Source organism: Meles meles, chromosome 10 (genome assembly GCF_922984935.1).
Source record: "Meles meles chromosome 10, mMelMel3.1 paternal haplotype, whole genome shotgun sequence".
Classification (NCBI taxonomy): domain Eukaryota; kingdom Metazoa; phylum Chordata; class Mammalia; order Carnivora; family Mustelidae; genus Meles; species Meles meles.
The window spans coordinates 23,086,089-23,106,902 of record NC_060075.1 but is presented as its reverse complement, the minus strand read 5'-3'; the positions used below and the strand labels follow the sequence as shown (position 1 = coordinate 23,106,902).

General features: G+C 44.3%; 1 protein-coding gene across 1 annotated transcript in view; it reads left to right on the top strand.

Moving 5' to 3' along the window:
• The window catches only part of STRIP2 (striatin interacting protein 2), a 47,188-nt gene that overhangs the window by 4,845 nt on the left and 21,529 nt on the right, over positions 1–20,814 (top strand). The window contains exons 2-16 of the mRNA XM_046019974.1: positions 3,127–3,196; positions 5,983–6,057; positions 7,072–7,206; positions 8,560–8,680; positions 9,439–9,507; positions 9,706–9,812; positions 10,521–10,648; positions 11,774–11,977; positions 13,221–13,456; positions 13,720–13,785; positions 14,575–14,638; positions 15,541–15,612; positions 17,117–17,191; positions 17,858–17,955; positions 18,387–18,513. Of these exons, the coding sequence (XP_045875930.1) occupies positions 3,127–3,196; positions 5,983–6,057; positions 7,072–7,206; positions 8,560–8,680; positions 9,439–9,507; positions 9,706–9,812; positions 10,521–10,648; positions 11,774–11,977; positions 13,221–13,456; positions 13,720–13,785; positions 14,575–14,638; positions 15,541–15,612; positions 17,117–17,191; positions 17,858–17,955; positions 18,387–18,513 (1,647 nt within the window). The remainder of the gene's footprint in view (positions 1–3,126; positions 3,197–5,982; positions 6,058–7,071; positions 7,207–8,559; positions 8,681–9,438; positions 9,508–9,705; positions 9,813–10,520; positions 10,649–11,773; positions 11,978–13,220; positions 13,457–13,719; positions 13,786–14,574; positions 14,639–15,540; positions 15,613–17,116; positions 17,192–17,857; positions 17,956–18,386; positions 18,514–20,814) is intronic.

The window sequence follows — 20,814 nt, the reverse complement described above, 5'->3', positions numbered from 1 at the left end:
TGTTTAAAATGATAGTCATGGGGCGCCTGGGTGGCTCAGTTGGTTGGGCGACTGCCTTTGGCTTGGGTCATGATCCCAGAGTCCTGGGATCGAGTCCCGAATAGGGCTCCCTGCTCCACTGGGAGTCTGCTTCTCCCTCTGATCTCTCTCTGCTCATGCTCTCTCTCACTGCCTCTCTCTCTCTAATAAATAAATTTAAAAATAAAATAAAATAAAGTGATAGTCGTAATAATATGAGAAAAATGTCTTTTTTTTTTTAAAGATTTTATTTATTTATTTGACAGAGAGAGAGAGAGAGAGAGATCACAAGTAGGCAGAGAGGCAGGCAGAGAGAGAGAGAGGGAAGCAGGCTCCCTGCCGAGCAGAGAGCCCAATGCGGGACTCGATCCCAGGACCCTGAGATCATGACCTGAGCCGAAGGCAGCGGCTTAACCCACTGAGCCACCCAGGCGCCAAGAAAAATGTCTTTATAATACAATGTTAAAACTGTAAGCACAGGGATGCCTGGGTGGCTCAGTGGGTTGAGCCGCTGCCTTTGGCTCAGGTTATGATCCCAGGGTCCTGGGATTGAGTCCCACATCGGGCTCCTTTCTGGGCAGGGAGCCTGATTCTCCCTCTGCCTCTGCCTGCCACTCTGCCTGCTTGTGCGCTTGCTCGCTCTCTCTCTCTCTCTGACAAATAAATAAATAAAGTCTTAAAAAATACAAAACAAAACTGTAAGCACAGCAAGTAAAATTCAAAGTAGTATAACCGGGCACCTGGGTGGCTCAGTCAGTTAAATGTCTGCCTTCAACTCAGGTCATAATCCCAGGACCCTGGGATCGAGTCTCACATGGCTTCCCTGCTCAGCAAGGACTCTACTTCTCCCTCTCCCTCTATCCCTCCCCTCTGCTCCAGCTCTCTCTCTCTCTCAAATAAGTAAATAAAATCTTAAAAAATTAAACAAACAACAAAATAGTGTAACCATCTACATAGTGCTATCAAGTGCTAGGTAGTGTGCTAAATGCTTTTTCTCTATTAACTCATCTTGTCCTTATAATGACCCTATGAATTATCTTCATTTTCCAGATAAGAAAACTGAGCACTTCATTTTCCAATAATTCCCTGACACCAATTCAGTTCTGACACTGACTGTAGTTAGCATAGACCCCATACGTTAAGAGCTCAGTCTCACAAGACTGTCCCTACTTCAGATGCCAGCCATACCTGGGGCCCCCAGATGACATGCACTTCAACCTGGCCAACTGTGAGGTTCTGTGACCACTCCCACACCTAACCCCACCATCTCCAGATTCCATAATTTGCTACAATGACTCAGAATTTAAAAAACTGTTCTGCTTGTGATTACAATTTTATTATAAAGAATACAACTCAAGAATAGCCAAATGATGGGGTGCCTGGGTGGCTCAGTGAGTTAAGCCTCTGCCTTCAGCTCAGGTCATGATCTCAGAGTCCTGAGATGGAGCCTCGCATCCAGCTCTCTGCTCAGCGGGGAGTCTGCTTCCCCCCCCCCCCCCACTTCTCTGCCTGCCTCTCTGCCTACTTGTAATCTCTGTCTGTCAAATAAACAAATAAAATCTTTAAAAAAAAGAAAAAGAGTAGCCAAATGATGAAAGATAAAGGAGAAGGATGGCAGTGGGATGGTACAGAGCTTCCATGCCCTCTAGGTTTCACCCTCCTAGCACTTTGGTGTACCCAGACCTCTGTTTTAGGGCTTTTGTGGAGTTTCATAATCTAGGCATGGTTGACCAAACCATTGGCCACTGGTTGAACTCAATTTTCAGCCTCCTTCTCTTTCTGGGGTTGGGGCCAGCCCTGAAATTTTTAAAGGCTCACCAGGAGTCACCTCATTAGCATAAATTCAAGTATCGTTGACTGAGGCTTATGAATTACACTTATCAGGAAATTCCAGAGGTCTTAGGAGCTCTATGCTTGGAACAGCGTTCAAAGACCAAATTCATTTTTTATACACACTAAGGCACAGAGAAGTTAAATGACTTGCTTAAGATCTCAATATGAGATGACTGAGATTCAAAAATTTTTAAATTTATACATACTAATATATACTGGTAAGAAATAACTCCAAATACTTAAAGAAGTTTAGGGGGTGGGATCACATTAAAATATTTTTATATAAGATTATAAATTTAGGGATGCCTGGGTGGCTCAGTTGGTTAAGCATTTGCCTTTGGCTCAGGTCATGATCCTAGGGTCCTGGGATGGAGTCCCACATCAGGCTTCTTGCTCAGTGGGGATCCTGCTTCTCCCTCTGCCTGCTGTTCTCTCTGCTTGTGCTCTCTTTCTCTGACAAATAAATAAAATCTTTTTTAAAAATTTTAAATTTATACATACAACATCATAGGAAATCTAGTTTTAAAATAACTTGGAGTAGAAATACTACCTGACAGTCCTAAAGTTGTGGAACACTAGAGCCGAGGGGCTTTTTTTTATGTAAATGAAGAACTATGATCCAAAAAATGAGATTTGCCCAAAATCATACAGTGGGTTAATGACATAGCTGAAATTAGCTCTTAAGCTTTAAGTTTAAGCTGAAAAAAACCTTTTTTGTTTTAGTTCATCTCATTGTTCTAAAAATCAGCTACATGTTCTTCTGGTCCGTGTTTATGTAGGTCAGACACAGGCACAGATTGCGTAGCTTTCATATCTATTCACAATCCTAACCCTTTACTCAGAGTTTCTGATTTTTTTTTAAGGTTTTTTTTTTTTTAAGATTTTATTCATCCATTTGACAGACAGAGATCACAAGTAGGCAGAGAGAGAGAGAGGAGGAAGCAGGCTTCCCGCTGAGCAGAGAGTCCAATGTGGGGCTGGATCCCAGGACTCCATGATCATGACCTGAGCCGAAGGCAGAGGCCTTAACACACTGAGCCACCCAGGTGCCCCAGAGTTTCTGATTTTATACAAGAATCTTCAGCCCTGCCCTGCACTGAGCCTCAGATGTTGGCTAGGAGGAGGGTACCTCTTGTATTAAAGGCCCAGATGGGACTCTCCGAGCTGCCTCCTCGATCTAAACTTGGCCTCTGGGAGAAGCAGGTGATTAAATGAGAGTATAATCTCCTTTTTCATCCCTTTTCCCAAGTTACTGCAAAGACTTCTCTATTACAGGGCTCTGTGGACTGTCCCACTCTGGAATTTGAGTATGGAGATGCAGATGGGCACGCAGCAGAGTTGTCAGGTATGAGCTAGAGATGGTCTGTGGAGAGTGGAAGGATAGCCAGGAGGAGAAGGCAGGAGTCTGTGATCTCCCCTGGAAGCTTGTCTGTTCTCCACATTCCTTCTTCTGTCCAACCTCCAGCAGTATCTGTTTGCTTTTACATTTCTTTCTGTGAATTCTCCTTTGGCAACAGTATTCTCCACTTTTATTCTATCATCCTTTTCTGTGCATCCTTCTTTATTCTCTTTTGGTTCACTCTCAAATCTGTTTTCTCTCCACCTTTCCCCCATTCCTCCTGTTTATTTTCCCATATTCATTCATATCTCTGCATGAATGCCCCCTTCTTTCTGCCATCCTCTCCCTCTCTATCTTTGTCTGGATTTTAGCTTGAGTTAAGTGTGATCTCCTCACATCAAGAGCCTCCATGTTACACGTGCTATGAATGCCAGTTATTAATAAATGAGCTTTGGGTGGAGATGGTGTGAAAATTAAATATTCTGTCACATGGAAGTGACACTTTGAGACATGCTTTTTCAGAGAAAAGAGACAAAGACTTTTAAAGAAGTTCTTGTGAATAAGCACAGGGAATAAATTTGTGATGAGTGACAGAAAGACAGAGCTGAGTTTAATAACCAACAAAGGATTAGAATTCCTAATAATATAAATATATTTCATATATGTATACATATATGTGTAAATATGTATGTGTAGAGAGAAGAGAAGAGAGATGAGCAACCCAATAAATTGTCAAAGAATATGAATAGGAATTCAGAGAATAGAAAACCATATTATCAATAAATATATGAAAAGATGTTCAACTACATTAGTAAATGAGGAAAAGCAAATTAAAATAACGATATATTATTTCATATTCATCAGATTGCAAAACTTAAAAGCCTGAGGTTGGTGAGGGTGCAGCAAAATGAGTACTTTTATACATTGTTTGCATGAGGGAGCAGAGTACAAAATTGGAAAGCAATTTGGTCATATTTTACAAAGTTGAAGATGCATGCATATTATAACCCAGTGATTCTAGATGTACACTTTAAAGAATATTTGGGCCCAAGAAAACATGTATAAAGATGTTTATTGTAGCCATTGTGAAAAATCTAAAACCACTTAGGGGAATGGATAAACTGTAGCATATCAATATAGTAGGCTACCACATAACCATTAGAATAATTGATCTATATCAATATGTTCCAGTATCAATAGATGTTAAAAACAGTATTGAGAGTGAAAGAAACAGTTGCAAAATAATTTATGCATGCATCCAAAAAACTGCTTAAACACACAAACCTGAAAGATATTTCTGAGAAGTCTAGTTGCACGCTTGATTGAGAACAGTGTCGGTTAAGTAAACGGATGTGTTCATTACAGTCATGTAAAAAAAAAACTATTGAAAGACATACTAAGAATTATTTCAAGAGAAATATGTAATATCCTGTTTGGATAAAAACTTTCAAACGTAACTTCATGTTGTTTACATATATATACATATGCCGTAGAAGTACAAAAACAGGCATGTGAAGGATACACACCAATTTCATTAAAATGGTTAACACTAGAGAAGGGAAAAAGATAGACTGGAGAGGGAAAGGGGACTTTAGATGTCTGAAGTAAATATAACAAGTGTAAATATTTGTTTAATCTGGGTACAAGATGCACAGGTATTTTATGTATTCTATATTTATCTGTCTCTGGAAGTTCATGATCTAAAATTTAAAAGTAAAAACAAGAAGTTTAGTACCTAACAGCCTTGTTCCCTTTTCTGAATGGGTTTGTGCTGTGCTCTTAAAAAACATATGCACAGTATCCACTGAGCATGAAGAGTATCAGAATCAGAGATGGATTTGCTTCTAGTCAATCCAGGATTCTGGAGCTCAGGACTCAAAAGCCCTGGCTCCCAGACAAGGTGTTTCTCAACCATTAGACAGCTGGCTGGAACATAAGTGAATTTCTCTTTGTGAATTATCTGTGACCTAGTTAAATTTCCAGCAAGGGTCTCAGGGAACAGAGTTTTGAGGAAATCTGTTCTGTCACCTATTGACTTCTCAACTTCAATTCTTCATCCTCTGTAAGATGAAGGTACTTCCTGGTATAATGTTCTGGAGTGTGTGTGTAGGAAAGGGCATTTTTATTTCTCATAAACTCTCTGCATTTTGTATTCAGAGGCTGTTGTTAACAAAGTTAGATTTTCTTGGGCATAAGCAGCCCTTTGGCATCAACAGCTGGTTCCATGTGATTTGACGCTGTCTCTACCTGGGTGGTCATGGCCAGGAACCTAAACTCTATACCCTTTGAGGAAATTCAGCAGGGAGAGAATGAACTGGCTTCAACCCCAAAGGGCCATGTAACACATATTCCAGCCTTTACTCTGGTTCCTTGAATAACACAAGCATCTTGCCTCTAAATTTCAGACATTGCGTTGTGCCTCTCTTCCTTAGAGACAGGTTAGTCTCAGTCTGGGTTGACAAGCAGAAGGGGTTGCAGCCCTAAGAAACAGGAGTGATGGCAGTAAGCCCTCTCTGCTCCAACCCTCCCTGGCCCTCACCAAGTGTTGAAGACTGCCTTCTCTGCTGTAGCAGCCGGCTGGCAGGAGGAAGACAGGTTTGATGGTTTAATCACCCAGGGACACAAGTGGCTATTTTTAACTGCTCTGAAAGGGAGGAAGCTGGCACTGGATTGAGTTGGACACAGGAATGTGTTGGAAGCTTTAGCCCTTTCATGCCACCCTCTCCACCCCAGGCCCCTTCTATTAGGGTCTGCTGAATGTTTGTGACTCTGTCCTATCTTTCCTAACACAGAATTATATAGCTACACTGAAAACCTGGAATTCACCACTAACAGGAGGTGCTTTGAAGAAGATTTCAAGACTCAAGGTAATCCCAGATTCTCATTCATAGAGACCTACTTTTCTTCCCCACCCCCCATGATATCCCAGCCTGATCTAGAAAAAGCCCAAAACAAAGTATGATTCTTTTTCATCCTCTCCATTACCACTTCTCTATCCCTTCTTGCATATGGGACATTTCCTTTATCTCAAGTGGAGAGGCCATGGAATAGGAGCAGGAGAAGCCTGAGCTCGGTCGGTTTCACTGATATAAGAGGCACAGAGAGCAGAGGGATGGGGACTGGGCTGGTGCCCTGCTGCCTGTTTGAACTCTGTGCCTAGAGTAGTCCTTGACTTTAACATTCAATCCCTGCCTCCAACTCTGCCTCACTCCTAATAGCATCTAATAATAATTTCATGTGTCCACACCGATCGTCTCAGACCTCCCTTTCCTTACTTGGTCAGTGAATTCAGTTTGCAACTCAGAAGATGTGTGGTGAGTACTGTTTTGTGCAAGATGCAGGGGGCAGGGGTGAAGGTGAATTGGCAGAATCTTCAAAGAGATTATAGTCCAGTGGCAGAGGGGAAGTGTGTACATCACAAAACTAACTGAGGACAAAAGGAAAGTGGTAAGTATCAGAAAAGAAGTAAAAGGTATCTTGGGAGGATTCGAGGGGAGGAGTATCTTGGGAGAGAGATCTTCTGGCAGGAACATTAGTGGGAAAGAAGTAATTTAGTATTGGACCTGTAATGATGAATAGGAATTGGATATATAGGGAGAGAGGGAACTCCTTGAAAAGGCAGAGAGATAGGACAGAATAGGTAGGCTTTGTGTGGAGAATAAAGGGGATATGGAGAAAGATGGACTGCAGAGTGGGTTTAGCCGGAACTTTGGGTTTTCTTTACTTTTCCAATCTCTTATTCTTTCTCGGCTAAATAAGGGAATCTTTTGAAGAGAAGAATTTGTTGGGGGCTGGGATCAGAGGTGGATATGTTATCAGGAGCCTTTCTAGGAAGGGGAGGCAAAAGCGGACACTGGATCTGTACGGCCTTCTTTCTCCAGTGCAGGGCAAGGAGTGGCTGGAATTGGAGGAAGACGCCCAGAAGGCCTATGTGATGGGACTCCTGGACCGACTGGAGGTGGTCAGTAGGGAACGGCGACTGAAGGTGGCCCGGGCTGTTCTGTACCTGGCCCAAGGCAAGTGGCCACCTTTGCCAGCTTGAGATAGGTGAAAACTAGGGAGAGAAATGTTATCAGGACTAGGATGAGGCAAGCCATGCTAAGAAAGCAAGGTCACTGCCTCCCAGGGACAGACCTTGTCAAGTGCTAGGAGTAACCTGATGCTTATAAGGAAGTTAAGGAGATGGTGGTGGGTACTATTCTGGATCCCTTGGAACTGGCCTTTTTCCTACCAGGCATGGCAAGATTTCTTATAAAGTTCTTTTTTCCTGCATGTGGGCTATAATTATAGGTGGAGACTTAGTAAGAGAGTCAGTGTGGCTAGAGTTAGTGTACCACCAGCTGAGCACGGAGGCTTACTTTCTTCAGCTATGGCTCTAACCTCCACTGAGGAGAGGTAGTGGGGTGCCACATACTCACACATGGGCCCTCTGCCTTATTTCTCATTGGCATTTAGAGGGTTCAAGTCAGCATACCAGCAGGAGTGGATGCAGTGGGTAATTGGGATCAGAACTCGGTGTGATTAATTGCAAAAACCTTCCCAGAAGAGACTTAACAGCCAGGTATTCGAAAGAGAAATGAGGTAACCTAACTGGAATAGTAAAAGTACACCTTGAGATCATAAAAAGAGGACTATTGATAGAACCAACTAGCTGGGAGCTAAAAAAAAAAACAATAAAACAAAATAAAAACTATTAAAGAAAATAATAAATGGTAGGAGAGTGGTAAAGGGAAGACTGTAGCAAACAAGGCAGTGCCTAACCATATCTCTTGGGTCTGGTGCTCTGGCCAACTTCCAATGCTAGTACCTTTAACTTTTTACCTAAGGGCTTTCTCTGTATTCCATACAGGATAGGCAGGAAGTGCTAGGGAATTAATGTGCTCCTTTAGTCCAATAGCACTGATCAATGACAGGAATTAGTGAATAGCCCAAATACCTCACCCTTCTTGGGTGGGATGATTCTGAGGGGTATAAAACATACACTGTTTCCCAGAGCTTCCCCCAACCTGGGTTTCAACTCTTCAGCTACCTTTTCTTCCCTCTCTCACTTCCCCACTTTTCTATTAATGGTTCCTGAGATCATCTCTCAAATAAACTACTTGCATTTTGAATCCTTCTCTCTGGATCTGCTTCCCAGGAAACTCAAACTTAAGATAGGCCAGTGATAAGCACATTGGACCTGACTCTGGGACACTGCTTCTCCTCTTTCCTGCCTTATTCAGGGAAGTTCTGGAGGGCCCTTGCCCTACTTTTGTCAGCCTAATTGTCGGGCAGGTTGTTGGAAGATAGTCTTAAGATCATGGGGAAGGGTGGAAAGAATTGGATATCCCTCTCACCTCAACCCCATATGACACTGTCTGATTCTTTAGGCACTTTTGGGGAATGTGATTCAGAGGTCGATGTACTACACTGGTCCAGGTACAACTGCTTCCTGCTCTATCAGATGGGGACCTTCTCAGCCTTCTTGGAGCTACTCCACATGGAAATCGAGTGAGAAGCCTTAGGGAAGAACTGGCCTAGACAACCCCCTTCCTTGGAGTGTGCCTCATGTCCTATGCTGATTCCCTCGCTATAGAGACCTCTGTGGGAGCAGGGGCTCTTCACACCTCGGCCCAAAGCTTCCTGACAGTTCCCCTCTATCCAGCCATGCTCTCTGATATTCTATCCTCCTCCCTGAGGTTGGACTCACCAACAGCTTTTGCCCCACTTACAGCTTCAGTCCTGGGCTTTAGGGTCCTATCCTAGGTGGGTGCCCTTCTCAAGTCAGCCTAACTCCGGAAACCACAAAGGAAACTGTTCTACCTGAGAACATGACCCAAGAGGGATAGGACCAATTTCTGTTGCTATGCCTAATTCTTCCCTCATGGGTCATAGCTCTAGAGATGGCCTTATATGCTGCTACCACTATAGGGATCCCTCGTTTTATCTCATGCCTATTACCCAGGAGTTTAAAGAGGGCAGACTGAAGGGGTTGCTTAGCATCTATTTTGTGTTCAGCACAGTGCTAGGCACAGCGTGGATTATAAGAGGAGGGATTTTCACAGACCCTGCCCTTGTCCATCTTCACCACAGATAAAGGTTTACTGAGATGGCAGAGGAATTTGGTGGGCTCCTTTACCGTAGACTAATTTCTTTCAGCTACATAGCCAGGGAATAGCAGGTACTCACATTTGTGTATATGATAAGTAGGGACACAGGGTGTAAAAAGGCCTTATGAGTTCCTGTTCTCTCCTTCCTTCCCATGGCAGCAACAGTCAGGCCTGTAGCAGTGCTCTTCGGAAACCAGCCATCTCCATTGCTGATAGCACAGAGCTCAGGTAAGTGGAGTTGGCCCTAGGTTTGGAACTGGAGATAGTTAACAATGGGTTACTCTTTGTCCGAGTCCCAGATACACCCAGACTACTAGTAGATGCTAATTCCACTGGGTTGGGCTCCCACAGAGATCATCCCTGAGGTTTCTGACTTCAGGCTGGGCACTGCTTTGGGAACGTCTTGCAACCCTTCTATAACCCCAGGGTGCTGCTGAGTGTCCTGTACCTATTGGTGGAAAATATTCGCCTGGAGCGAGAGACAGACTCCTGCCGTTGGAGGACAGCACGGGAGACCTTCCGCACTGAATTGAGTAAGAAGTGGTACTTGAGGGAGGGTAGGGATGAGATGCTGATGGTGGAGGGGAAGCATAGCATCTGTGCATCTGCAGAGAAAAGACAGATAGCTTTCCTTCCTTTCTCCCTTCCTTCCTTCCCTCTTCCTCTTTCCTAATTAGCATCCATTCTTTTAGGGCAGAGATACTACATGGCAGGCATGAGGACCTGGCTTGACTTCTCTTGTGTCTATGAGTTAGTACCAATCATGTGTCATTTCTATGCCTTGGTTTCCTTGGTTATAAAATAGAAATAGCCATCCATCTCACATTTCATCATCAATCTCATGGAAAAATGAGTTGAATCACCTTGAAAATACTGATGTTGTCATCAGACAGGGATAAGATATGAAGGCCTATGGGATTTTTAAAATATATCAGACTGATGTGGGAAAGTGAGTTTAATCTATGAAATGCTTTGAGTCCTTCAGCCAAAAAGCAACATCTTTATTACTATTGCTTCTAGTTTGGTATCCACCCTCAATCGTGGGAGCTAAGCCATTTTACCTCCATGGCCTCCCTTCCTGCCCTTCCCCCTGGGGCCTTTCTAAGCCTCCTTCTAAGGAACAAGTACTCAAATTCTTTGGAGGAGGTAAGAGCCTTCCTCATTGTGTCCAGAAACAGGTTAAAAGGACGGAGTTTCAGCATTCGTATCCTCACTTTCTCACTTCTCTCTCTCTTCCCCAGGCTTCTCCATGCATAATGAGGAACCTTTTGCCCTTCTGCTTTTCTCCATGGTTACCAAGTTCTGCAGTGGCCTGGCTCCCCACTTCCCCATAAAGAAGGTCCTGCTTTTGCTCTGGAAGGTGGTTATGGTAAGTGGCTGATCCACCCCCCCAACCCCCCCACTCCCATCTCATCAGATCAGCAGTGCCCTCTGCCACCTAACTTTCTTCTAGTCTGATTCCAGGAGGCTGGAGCTAGGCAGAAGAATAGAGCAGCTGTTAGCCAATGGAGGGAAATCATATGTTCTGTGTCAGAACAGGTTACCTGTTTCTATTGGACTGATAGGAGATGTCACTTTGTGAGTTGGGGTGTTATTGTACCTTCCCATGGTAGGATTGACATTTCATGGAAAGAATACTAGTTGAGAGCTGGGAGATCTAGACTCTGCTTGTACTGAGCAACATCAGGCAACTGCCCATGCCTCAGTTTTTCTAGCTACAAAATATGGGGTTTATTGCTTGTCCTCCATCTAGATAAAAAGAGGATTTGCTTTAAAAAAAAAAAAAAATGAAGTCCTGGGGCATCTGGGTGGGTCAGTTAAGTGTCCAACTCTTAATTTTGGCTCAGGTCATGAGCTCAGGGTCGTGGGATCGAGCCTTGCATTGGACTCCATGCTCAGTGGAGTATCTGCTTCTCTCCCTTTTTTTCTCTCCTTCTGCCCCTCCCCCTGCTCACATTTTCTTTCTAAAATAAATAAATAAATCTTAAGAAAATGAATCTTTATAAGTATATGGTTACAGCTTTGTTGCTAATTATTAAATCTGATCCTTCATCTCTGGCTCCCACTCCATAGGACTGCCTGAACAACATACCCTCCAGAGCAAGCTTCACAAGGTGGAATCACCTTTTGACTGCAGGAGAAATTAAGTGACTCAGGCTTTATAGCATCTGGTTGTGCTCCTTAAAAAGGTGGCACAATTTCCTTTTCTTTTCTTTTTTTTTTTTCCACTGGAAGCCCCCAGGAGTCCCTTTTCTAATTTCTGGTGATGTTTCCAGCCCTGAGTCAGTAAACAATGCTTTATCCTGACCCCTGAGCTCCTCAGACTGGGAATAGTAACTACATTTGCCCCTTCCTGTTTTATTACTTCTTAGTTAAGAAGGGGCTCCAGTGGGACTGGAGATTGTGACTCTTCCTCTCCATCCACATTTCCCTGATCTGGTTTCTTCTGACTTCCCTATTCCTCTCCTCTGCCCCTTTCCTGTTTATACTATAGTTTACCCTCGGTGGATTTGAGCATCTACAGGTTCTCAAAGTACAGAAGCGGGCAGAACTGGGACTGCCTCCATTGGCTGAAGATAGTATCCAGGTGGTGAAGAACATGCGTGCCGCCTCCCCGCCCTCTTACACCCTCGACCTGGGGGAGTCTCAGCTGGCACCACCACCCTCTAAGCTGCGAGGCCGCCGTGGTTCTCGAAGGGTAAGAACTAAAAGCAGATAGTGGTGTTTTGATACTAGTTGGCCAAAAATTAAGATTCTGAGCTATTCTGGCTGTGGTAGGAAAGGGCAGTAAATGATGAGGCTCATCCTGCCTCTAATTGCCCTGTAACCAGCGTGAAACCTTGGAGTCTGTGCTTTGGCCTCTGTCTCCCTGCTCCACAGGCTCCCAGGCTATCATGAGGTAACACTGTGATCTTACCTTATAGATCCATATCTTAATACAGGGTCATTGGCCCAGACCTGGTATGCCTGGAGTTATCCCGGACACCAGTTAGGGCATGATCCTGAAGATAGGGACCCAGATCACCTGAACAGGGCTCCCAGCAAATCCACGTGTCCGGGGTGAGGCACGTGTCATTTTATTGATAGCAAGGTTTACTCTGAGCCAGCCATGCTCTTGTCTGGCCCTGGAGCCGGAGGCTTACATTTAGGAGGTGACTGATAAGTGTTCCAGGTATAGTCCGCATGCCTGGGAAGATCAGAATGATCGGTTGCACTGAGACTTGGTCATGTACCCACAAACTAACCTCCCTGAAATACCTGAGTTCACCAGTTACAGGTGACAGGTCAGATAGTCATATTCAGTAATCCAGTCTACACAATCAGCAATGTAATTTTTTTCAACCTTTATTTTTTGTTTTGTAAAGTAATATTCCTTGTACAAAATTTGGAAGAAATATAAAAATATGAAGAATGGAGGAAAAAAGAAAATCACCCATAAGCTTAACAAACCAGAAGCAGTCACTGTTAACTTTTTGGCCTATTTCTGTCCAATCTTTTTTTCTTCAACAAGGTTTAAAATTCCAAACTTGCTAACCTCTGCCTAGCAGCAAGCCTCTGTCCTCCCCTTCCTCAGTCAGCCAGCTGGTATAAGCTCACAGAATGCAAACTAATTGAATGTTCACCTAAGCAGAACATAGGAAGTAAAGTGCTGGGGTGGGGGGGGGGGGGGGAATCCATGCTTTCTGAAAGCTAAGTAACTGACTTTGGGATTATGTATGCTTTGTTCCCCAGCCAATGACTTGGTTGCCTGAGAGGTGCTTGTCCTGGGATTGGGTCTGGTGGATAGATCAAATGGGAATGGGGATATTCTTACAAGGGCTGGGCTGTTACCCCACGTATCCTGAAGTCTAGTAGCTTATGGGTAGAGGGTGACCTCAAACAAAGATGCTCAGAGTGAGACCTCTGTACACATTCTCTCTACCATCCCAACCCCCGCCCAGCAACTCCTCACTAAGCAGGACAGTCTGGACATCTACAATGAAAGAGATCTCTTTAAGACGGAGGAGCCAGCCACAGAGGAGGAAGAGGAATCTGCTGGTGATGGAGAACGAACCTTGGATGGAGAATTAGACTTGCTAGAGCAAGACCCTCTGGTGCCACCTCCACCCTCACAGGCATCCCTTTCTGCTGAGCGGGTGGCCTTTCCCAAGGGCCTACCCTGGGCCCCAAAGGTCAGGTAGGTTTGATAACTCTGAGGACCCCAAGTTTTGGAACTAGAATCACTGAAGTCCCAGGGTACAGTGGTCTATGTGTTCAAGTCTCAATAAGCTGGGCTAGAAGTCAGAACTCCTGGTTTGAAGTTTTCTCTGTTAGCTGCTATCTTCCCCCACTGCTCTAATCCTCCTCAAAGGGTTAGGAGCTCAGAAATGTTCTGTCTCTCAAGGTTTACCTTTTTTTTTTTTTCCTTTTCTGGGAATTGTCTCTCCACTGTCCTCTCAGACAGAAGGACATTGAGCACTTCTTGGAGATGAGCAGGAACAAATTCATCGGATTCACTCTGGGGCAGTAAGTGACTAGATGGTCAAAACTGGCTATAAAGTGGTTCTTAAGGGTCCAGAGGAGTGGGTGGCTGGAAAAAGAGATGTTGCCTGCTAGCGGTGGTGTAACCTAGAGACACTAGGGACATCTCCTAATGACTTTGGCCTGGTGCCGTGGAATTTTTTTTCTTCCAGTTTCCTAGAACTCTTAGGTTCTTAGCTAGGTGTAGGACCTTGAGTGACAAGTCATTTCCCTCTTGGGCTTCAATTTCCTCATGAGAGTGTTGTCCCTAGGGGTCCTTTCTGTTTTAATGGGCCAGAATTCTGTGAAGAAGCAATATGGCCAGAACAGATCCAGTCTTCCCTCATATCTCCTCCCCCATGAATTCCTCACACTGGCTGAGCTCTACAAAATGGAGAAGGCCTTGTTCCTGGTATTTCACTATAGTTAGGCTACATGCCCTTTTAAGGAACCTACCACTCCCTGACAAAGTAAATGCCCAAAAGACTATACAAAAATCCTAATTTTCAGGAACATTTCTGTGTGGCATTTTTATTTTTGTGTCCTGAAATGATAATGGGGGACCTGGAAGCTTGAAGAGAAAAATCCAGAATACCACATGTTGAAAGTGGCATGGTCCATGTAACTCCGGGGGATATCAGTGGTTCTCTATAGTTTTTTGGTTTTTTTTTTTCAATTTAAATTCAATTAATTAACATATAATGTATTATTAGTTTCAGAGGTAGAGGTCAGTGATTCATCAGTAGTTCTCTAAAGTTTTGATAGTTATGATCTGGTATATCTTACATTTCACAGGGACACAGATACCTTGGTTGGATTACCCAGGCCCATCCATGAGAGTGTGAAGACTCTAAAGCAGGTGACCAGGGTGGGCTCTCAGTCTTCAGGGATAGGGAGCCATCAAGGCAAGTTTGATTACCAACGTCCTGGTTATTAGCTCTTCTACCAGACACATTCTGTATTTCTCCTTCAGGCATTCTGGCCAAAGAGAAGAAAATTAAGTCTCTTCCTACTTAACCATTTTCCTACATTCAGATAGATAAAAAAGTTATCCTTTCTTCCTCTCATGCCTTTTCCCTCCTCCCACCCTTCTTTCTCTCTTCCTCTTCCTCGCTTCCTTTCCTCTCACTTCTTTCTTCCTATAGGGCCACTAACTCCCAAAGGCCAGGATTAGTAGCAGTCTGTTCTGCATCCAAAGTATATATGAGCACAAAGAGTAAAAAGAGTCATCTCTTGCACAGACCTTGAACTCTCCCTCACTCCATCATCACTCCATATACATGCACAAAAGCATATTCACACGCAGCAAAACTCTCAGGGTAGTGGTCCAGGGGCATAGGACTCTTCTTTACTTCCCTTGCCCTTTGGTTGAAGATAAATACTTGAGTATTTCTGCTCTTCAACAAATACAGGGACAGAATAAACACAGACACTGTATATGAAGCGCTGGACTCAATGTTAAGACTCCTACCTTCAAAGTTTATGTTCTATTTGGGGTGACAACCCATATACAGAACATTTCCTTATCATTGAGGAAGTTAAGCAAGAGGCTGGTACATACATGATTGGGGCCCTCAGTATCTTTTTTTTTTTTTTAAGTAATCTCTACACTCAACACAAGGTTCAAACTCACAACCTCAAGATCGAAAGTCATACATTCTTCAGACTGAGCCAGCCAGGCACCCTCCCTTTTTTTTTTAATTAAAAAGAAAATTATTTTTAGTAACCTCAGCCTCTTAATTGATGTCTCTTCTTCCCCAGCACAAGTACATCTCCATTGCAGATGTTCAGATCAAGAATGAGGAGGATCTGGAGAAGTGCCCCATGTCTTTGGTGAGTCAAGGGGGTCCTGTGCAGGAGAAAGGCAGGAGGAAATCTGTCTGCAGTGCTGTCACAGAACATATGTGCATACTGTTGGGCTCTTACTATGTGCCAAGCAAGGCAAAGGTCTCAACTTTCATGATACATTAAAGTTAGAGAAAAAAGAAAATAAGTAATTTAGGAAACAAGAAGACAATTAAGAATGGGAGATACAATGAAGAAAATTTAAATAGGATGACATGATAGAGGCATCTATCATGTAGGAGACTTTCAATTAGGAAGTCGGGATAGGTAGACTTCTGAGAAGGTGAGAGTTAAGCTAAAATATGACGTACAAGAAGGAGCTGGCCATAGGAATATTAGGGGAAAGAGCATTCTAGGCGAAGAGAATGGCCTTAATAAGGGTGAGAGCAACCTCAGAGTATTAGGGGTTGAATGGAGGCCTATGGCTGGAACACAGGGGTGAGGGATGGGGTTGTATGAGATGGAGTCAGGGAGGTGGTCTGGGGCCACTTAATAAAGGACCTGTAAGCAAAGGGGTGAGGGGATTGGTTTGAGGACAGGGGAGAAGAGAAGGTAGGAAATAGATTTTTGGAAGAACAGGAAGGCAACCTGCTCTCTTAAAGATCTATTGTCTGAGTTTATTGAATGCCCATTTAAGCAGCAGTTGAGTTATATGGGATGGCAGGGGACAGGTCATTCCTCCCTACCTCAGGGTCTTAAGGCAGTGACCCTTGCCCTCCTTGTGGGAGGAGGAACTGAACTGGCCAAAGATGACGATGGCCTTAGTAGCCCCACAAATACCCGCTGCCCCGGTACTCCTGCTCTGATAAAAAGGTTTAGATGAGGTCATCAAAGAGTTGTGGACAAGGGCGCTGGTCATAAAGGAGGAAGAGATGTAGTAGGGGCTACTGGAGAAGGAAAGAAAATAGTTTTTACTTAAAAGCTTCCCTCCTAATATTCCTTCCTGCCTTTCCTGGCCATGGGCTACCCAACTCCCTTATCAACCTTCTCTACTGAGTTACCTACCTCTCACTTCCAAATATTCCAGAACTCTTAGATGGCCTCAGAATGACACCTTAGGAAGTGCTTCTATGTGGGGTGTCCCAGGCATATATGCACCCTGACTTAAAGCCCATGTGTGGCCAGAAAAGCAGAGATTTGAGCCAACTCCTAGGTAGGTGTTCTGACTCCTGATCCAACATGTGATGGGGAAAGAAGAATTCTGTACTGATTCCAGATAACGGGAAAACCAGAATTATAGATTGTCAGGACTGGAAGAGCCCTCAGAGGACATCAGACCAGCCCAGTGATCCTAAAGAAGAGGAAACTAAGACCCAGAGAGGAAGTAAACTTAACCCAAGGTGATAAAATGAGTCGTTAACACAGCTGGATAGGAACCTAGATCTGACTCCCAGCTTAGCACTCTTTTCATGTCACCCTTCACAACTAAGAAACTAAGAAAGTTGAAGGGTAACTGGAAAATGACCTGGACAAACTGTATTTCCTACCGTAGGGGGAAGAGGTGGTACCAGAAACGCCATGTGAAATCCTCTACCAGGGCATGCTCTACAGCCTCCCTCAGTACATGGTAAGGAGACAGCTGGGCCAGAGATGCCCTTCTCTACCCCAGGAACAGACAGCTGAGAACCATTTCAAGCTGACCTGTCCATTATTTGAGCTTGTTCCCTGAACCTTCACCCCTGAGGGAAAACATTCTCTAACACATTAGAATTCTGAGCTTTCCTCAAGGCTTCTCCAAGAGGAAGAAAGACCTGGCTATACTTCTAAGTCCTTCTTTGGGAAAGGTGGAGAATAAGTTGGGGTCCATGCAGGATGTATTGGGGGCCCTCCTTCTAAGTAAGTACCCTAGTCCCTCTAAGGCCATGGTCTGTCGTGTCCTAGATAGCCTCAGACTGAGTGGTGAAGATGCTGATGGTCAGGGTCAGAGGAAGGAAAGTGTTAGAGAAGGTGAGATTGTGTTTATACCTCTTACCTTATTTCTAGGTATTGCCTCTATTCCTCAAGAGCAGTCTTGAAGCAGGACAGCGTATAGCTCCTTTCTGGTTCCTCAGTGTCACAGGCAGGTCTCTCAGGACTGGGCACCTGTTTGCCATTCTGGAGGGGATATTTGGTTACTGAAGAATGAACATAGAAGAAGGCATTAAAACACTTCCCATAAGGCTTTTGAGGTGTGGAAAAATAGCCTGTTGAATGGGATGGACAGAGATGGATCTCCTCATTTTCTACTTCCTAGATTGCTCTACTTAAGATTCTGCTGGCTGCAGCCCCCACCTCCAAAGCTAAGACAGACTCTATCAATATCCTGGCAGATGTCCTGCCTGAGGAGATGCCGTGAGTGCTTCAACTGGGTTGGCTGCTGAATGCTAGCTGTTTTGTCTACAGCATCTCTCTAGTCCCCACCCCACCTTGTTAACACTCATAGGGATTATCTCCAAAGAGGTCTAGTCCCTTTCCACTGCAATGCTCTCTGTTGGGTTCCTTTTTGGCTCAAAACCGAGGGTCTGCAGGACAACATCAGTGCCAGTGACTGGTTGCATAGGTACGTGGGTGGACATTGCCATGTGATGAGCCCTTGACAAAAGGAAGAGAAAAAGAGAAAAGGAGCTCATAAGTGGGAACTCTGGAGGTTTCCCTAGCGCAGAAGTTCAGATTGCCCAAGTTCTGGCTTTCTTGTATATGTTGTCTCTGACCCGAATACCTGGGTCCTTATAGGCCTCTGTCTAAGCCTCTCTTTGCACTGACTCCTCCTCTCCCCATTGTAGCATCACTGTTCTCCAGAGCATGAAGTTGGGCATCGATGTGAACAGACACAAGGAGATCATTGTAAAGAGTATCTCTGCCCTGCTCCTGCTCCTCCTCAAACACTTCAAACTGAACCATATCTACCAGGTGAGCAGCTAATAGCACTTCTCCGCAGGTCTCAGGTGTTCTCCAGGCCCTGTCTCCCAAAGAGGGGATATAGGGGCCTTGATGGTCCAATTGAACATCTTTTAGCTTCTGCTTTGTCCTCCTCGGGAATTCTTATACCTGTTGCACAAGCTTGCGTAGGGGTGTGGAGTGGGATGCGAGGAACTGTCCTAGACAGGTGCAGATGTCTGTGTCTTTTGAACATTATCCAAGGGTTGTGGGTAGGAATCCTTGGCTTCTTAGGAATGTGCCCAGCCAGCTTTGAAGCAGTGCAAGACAGGATTCAAGTATTCCACCAAAAAAAAAAAGGGTGGGGAAAAACTATGTAGAAAAACTTTTCTATATGTAAAGCCCTTTTTTTTTTTTCATTTGAGATATAATCCTGAATAAGGCACAGTTTCGGCTCTTAAGGGCTTTGAAGTCTTATAAAAGATATGGATATATAAATAGCTAATTATGGAATGATAAGTGTATGATATAGGTAAGCTCTGGCTGGTAATCCAACCAATGTTAGAGAAGAGGTGACTTCTAACCTGAGTCCTAAGGAAACAGATGTTAGTCAGGATATGGGAGCTATCAGGGAAAGAAGATAGGAAGCATTTCGAGCAGAAATGTTAATCTATGGATGGCCAGAGGAGAGAGAGAAAATACCTTTGGAAATGGTTAAATGTTGCTAGAGTTCTCCCTGGAGTAGGGGGAGATGGGGAGGCCTGGTGATACATGGACCTGGAGAGGATAGCCGGGAGCAGATCATAATACATATGATAGCACACAGTTACTGAGTACTTAAAATGTGCCCAGCACTCTGTTAAGTTCTTGTGGCATTTCATTTTATTCTTTTAATCCTATGAAGGAGGTCTTATTTTATCCCTGTTTTATAAATGAAGCTGAGCGTAAGAAAGGTTAAGAAGCTACTTCCCCACGAAGGCATTGTTTACCATGCTCAGGAGCTTGGACCTGGTTCTGTGGGCATTGCCAAGATATCAGAAAACATGAGGGCAGGGAATGGATGGTCTCTGTGGTGAGAACATGGGGAGGAGAGGAGGCTCCTCATGGCTACTCAGTATCTTTGCCCCACTTTCCTCCTAAGAAGTCAGAACAAAGCTTGCTGTTAGAACAGCAGGTTCTCAGAGTGCACAGAGCCTCCTGCAGGGTCTGTATCCATGCAGGTTTGACCATATAATCAGGGTATTTCTCCACTCTAGTACATTCAGAGACATCTTTGGGTGTGTTTTAGGTGTCCTGGGTTCTCGGACTTCTTCTGCCAGTATTTGCTGAGCAACAGCAGGGCGGGGAGGAGTAGGGGTGGGTGGAAGATAGTGTTCCTAGTAGAAAGAACAGAGAACCATAGACATGTTTTTTCTGTCTGCTTCTCTGGGTGGGCAGTATGTGGATCAACAGCCAGACAGGTGGGTGGCTTGATGGTCCTTGCCAGTGAGTGTCAGTGTCGGTGAATCCCAACAAGGCTACAGACACATCTCAAATTGAAAAACATTTTCCATAACTTCATAGCGGGTATGTATTGGCTGCTCCATCTGGAGCTTTGGAAAATACCCCAGGTCGGCTGCCAGGGAGAAAATATTTGAGCAGAAGAGAGAAATGGGCAGCACGAGCTTACTCCCCGCCTCTAACAACACACACACAGGGGCAGAGGGCAGCTTGGCTTGCTGCCAGTGCTACTTCTTGGTGATCAGGAAAAGCTACGGGATTTAAAACACCACAATTTTCTGCTTTTCAACCCAGTTTCTATATCGTCCCAGCGTTTGGGTTCTGGATCTGGAGGAAAACTGTGTCTGATGCTCCACAGTGCATCACGGGTAAAATCCAGGTGATGCAACTCCAGGATACTGCCCACTAGGTCTTCCCTGACACAGACCCCATCCAAATTCAAGAGAGCAAAATGGAATCCCTATTTCTGGTATTTAGCCCTTCAAAGAGATCTTGGGATTAGCCCATCAGAGAGATCTTGTACTTATTCTCAGTACATAATCTGTTGACCTAAGGGCTCTTGTTAATCCATTCATTAAAATACTGAAAATGTAAGTCCAGGGATAATATAGTGAACCAGACAGACTCATGCTGGAGCCCTCATTCCAGTGGTTCACTTGGTTACTGTGTGCCATATCCATCCTGGCTGAATGATGCCAGCAGTTGCTGGGAGTAAGCTGCACCTGTTCTTGCTCTATCAATCACTGTTGAAACACTATGAACCAGAGGTTTGGTATGGAAGACAGCTCCCAGAGGGAGTCTTCCTTTCTTGTCGAGCTTAGGAACAAATATTGC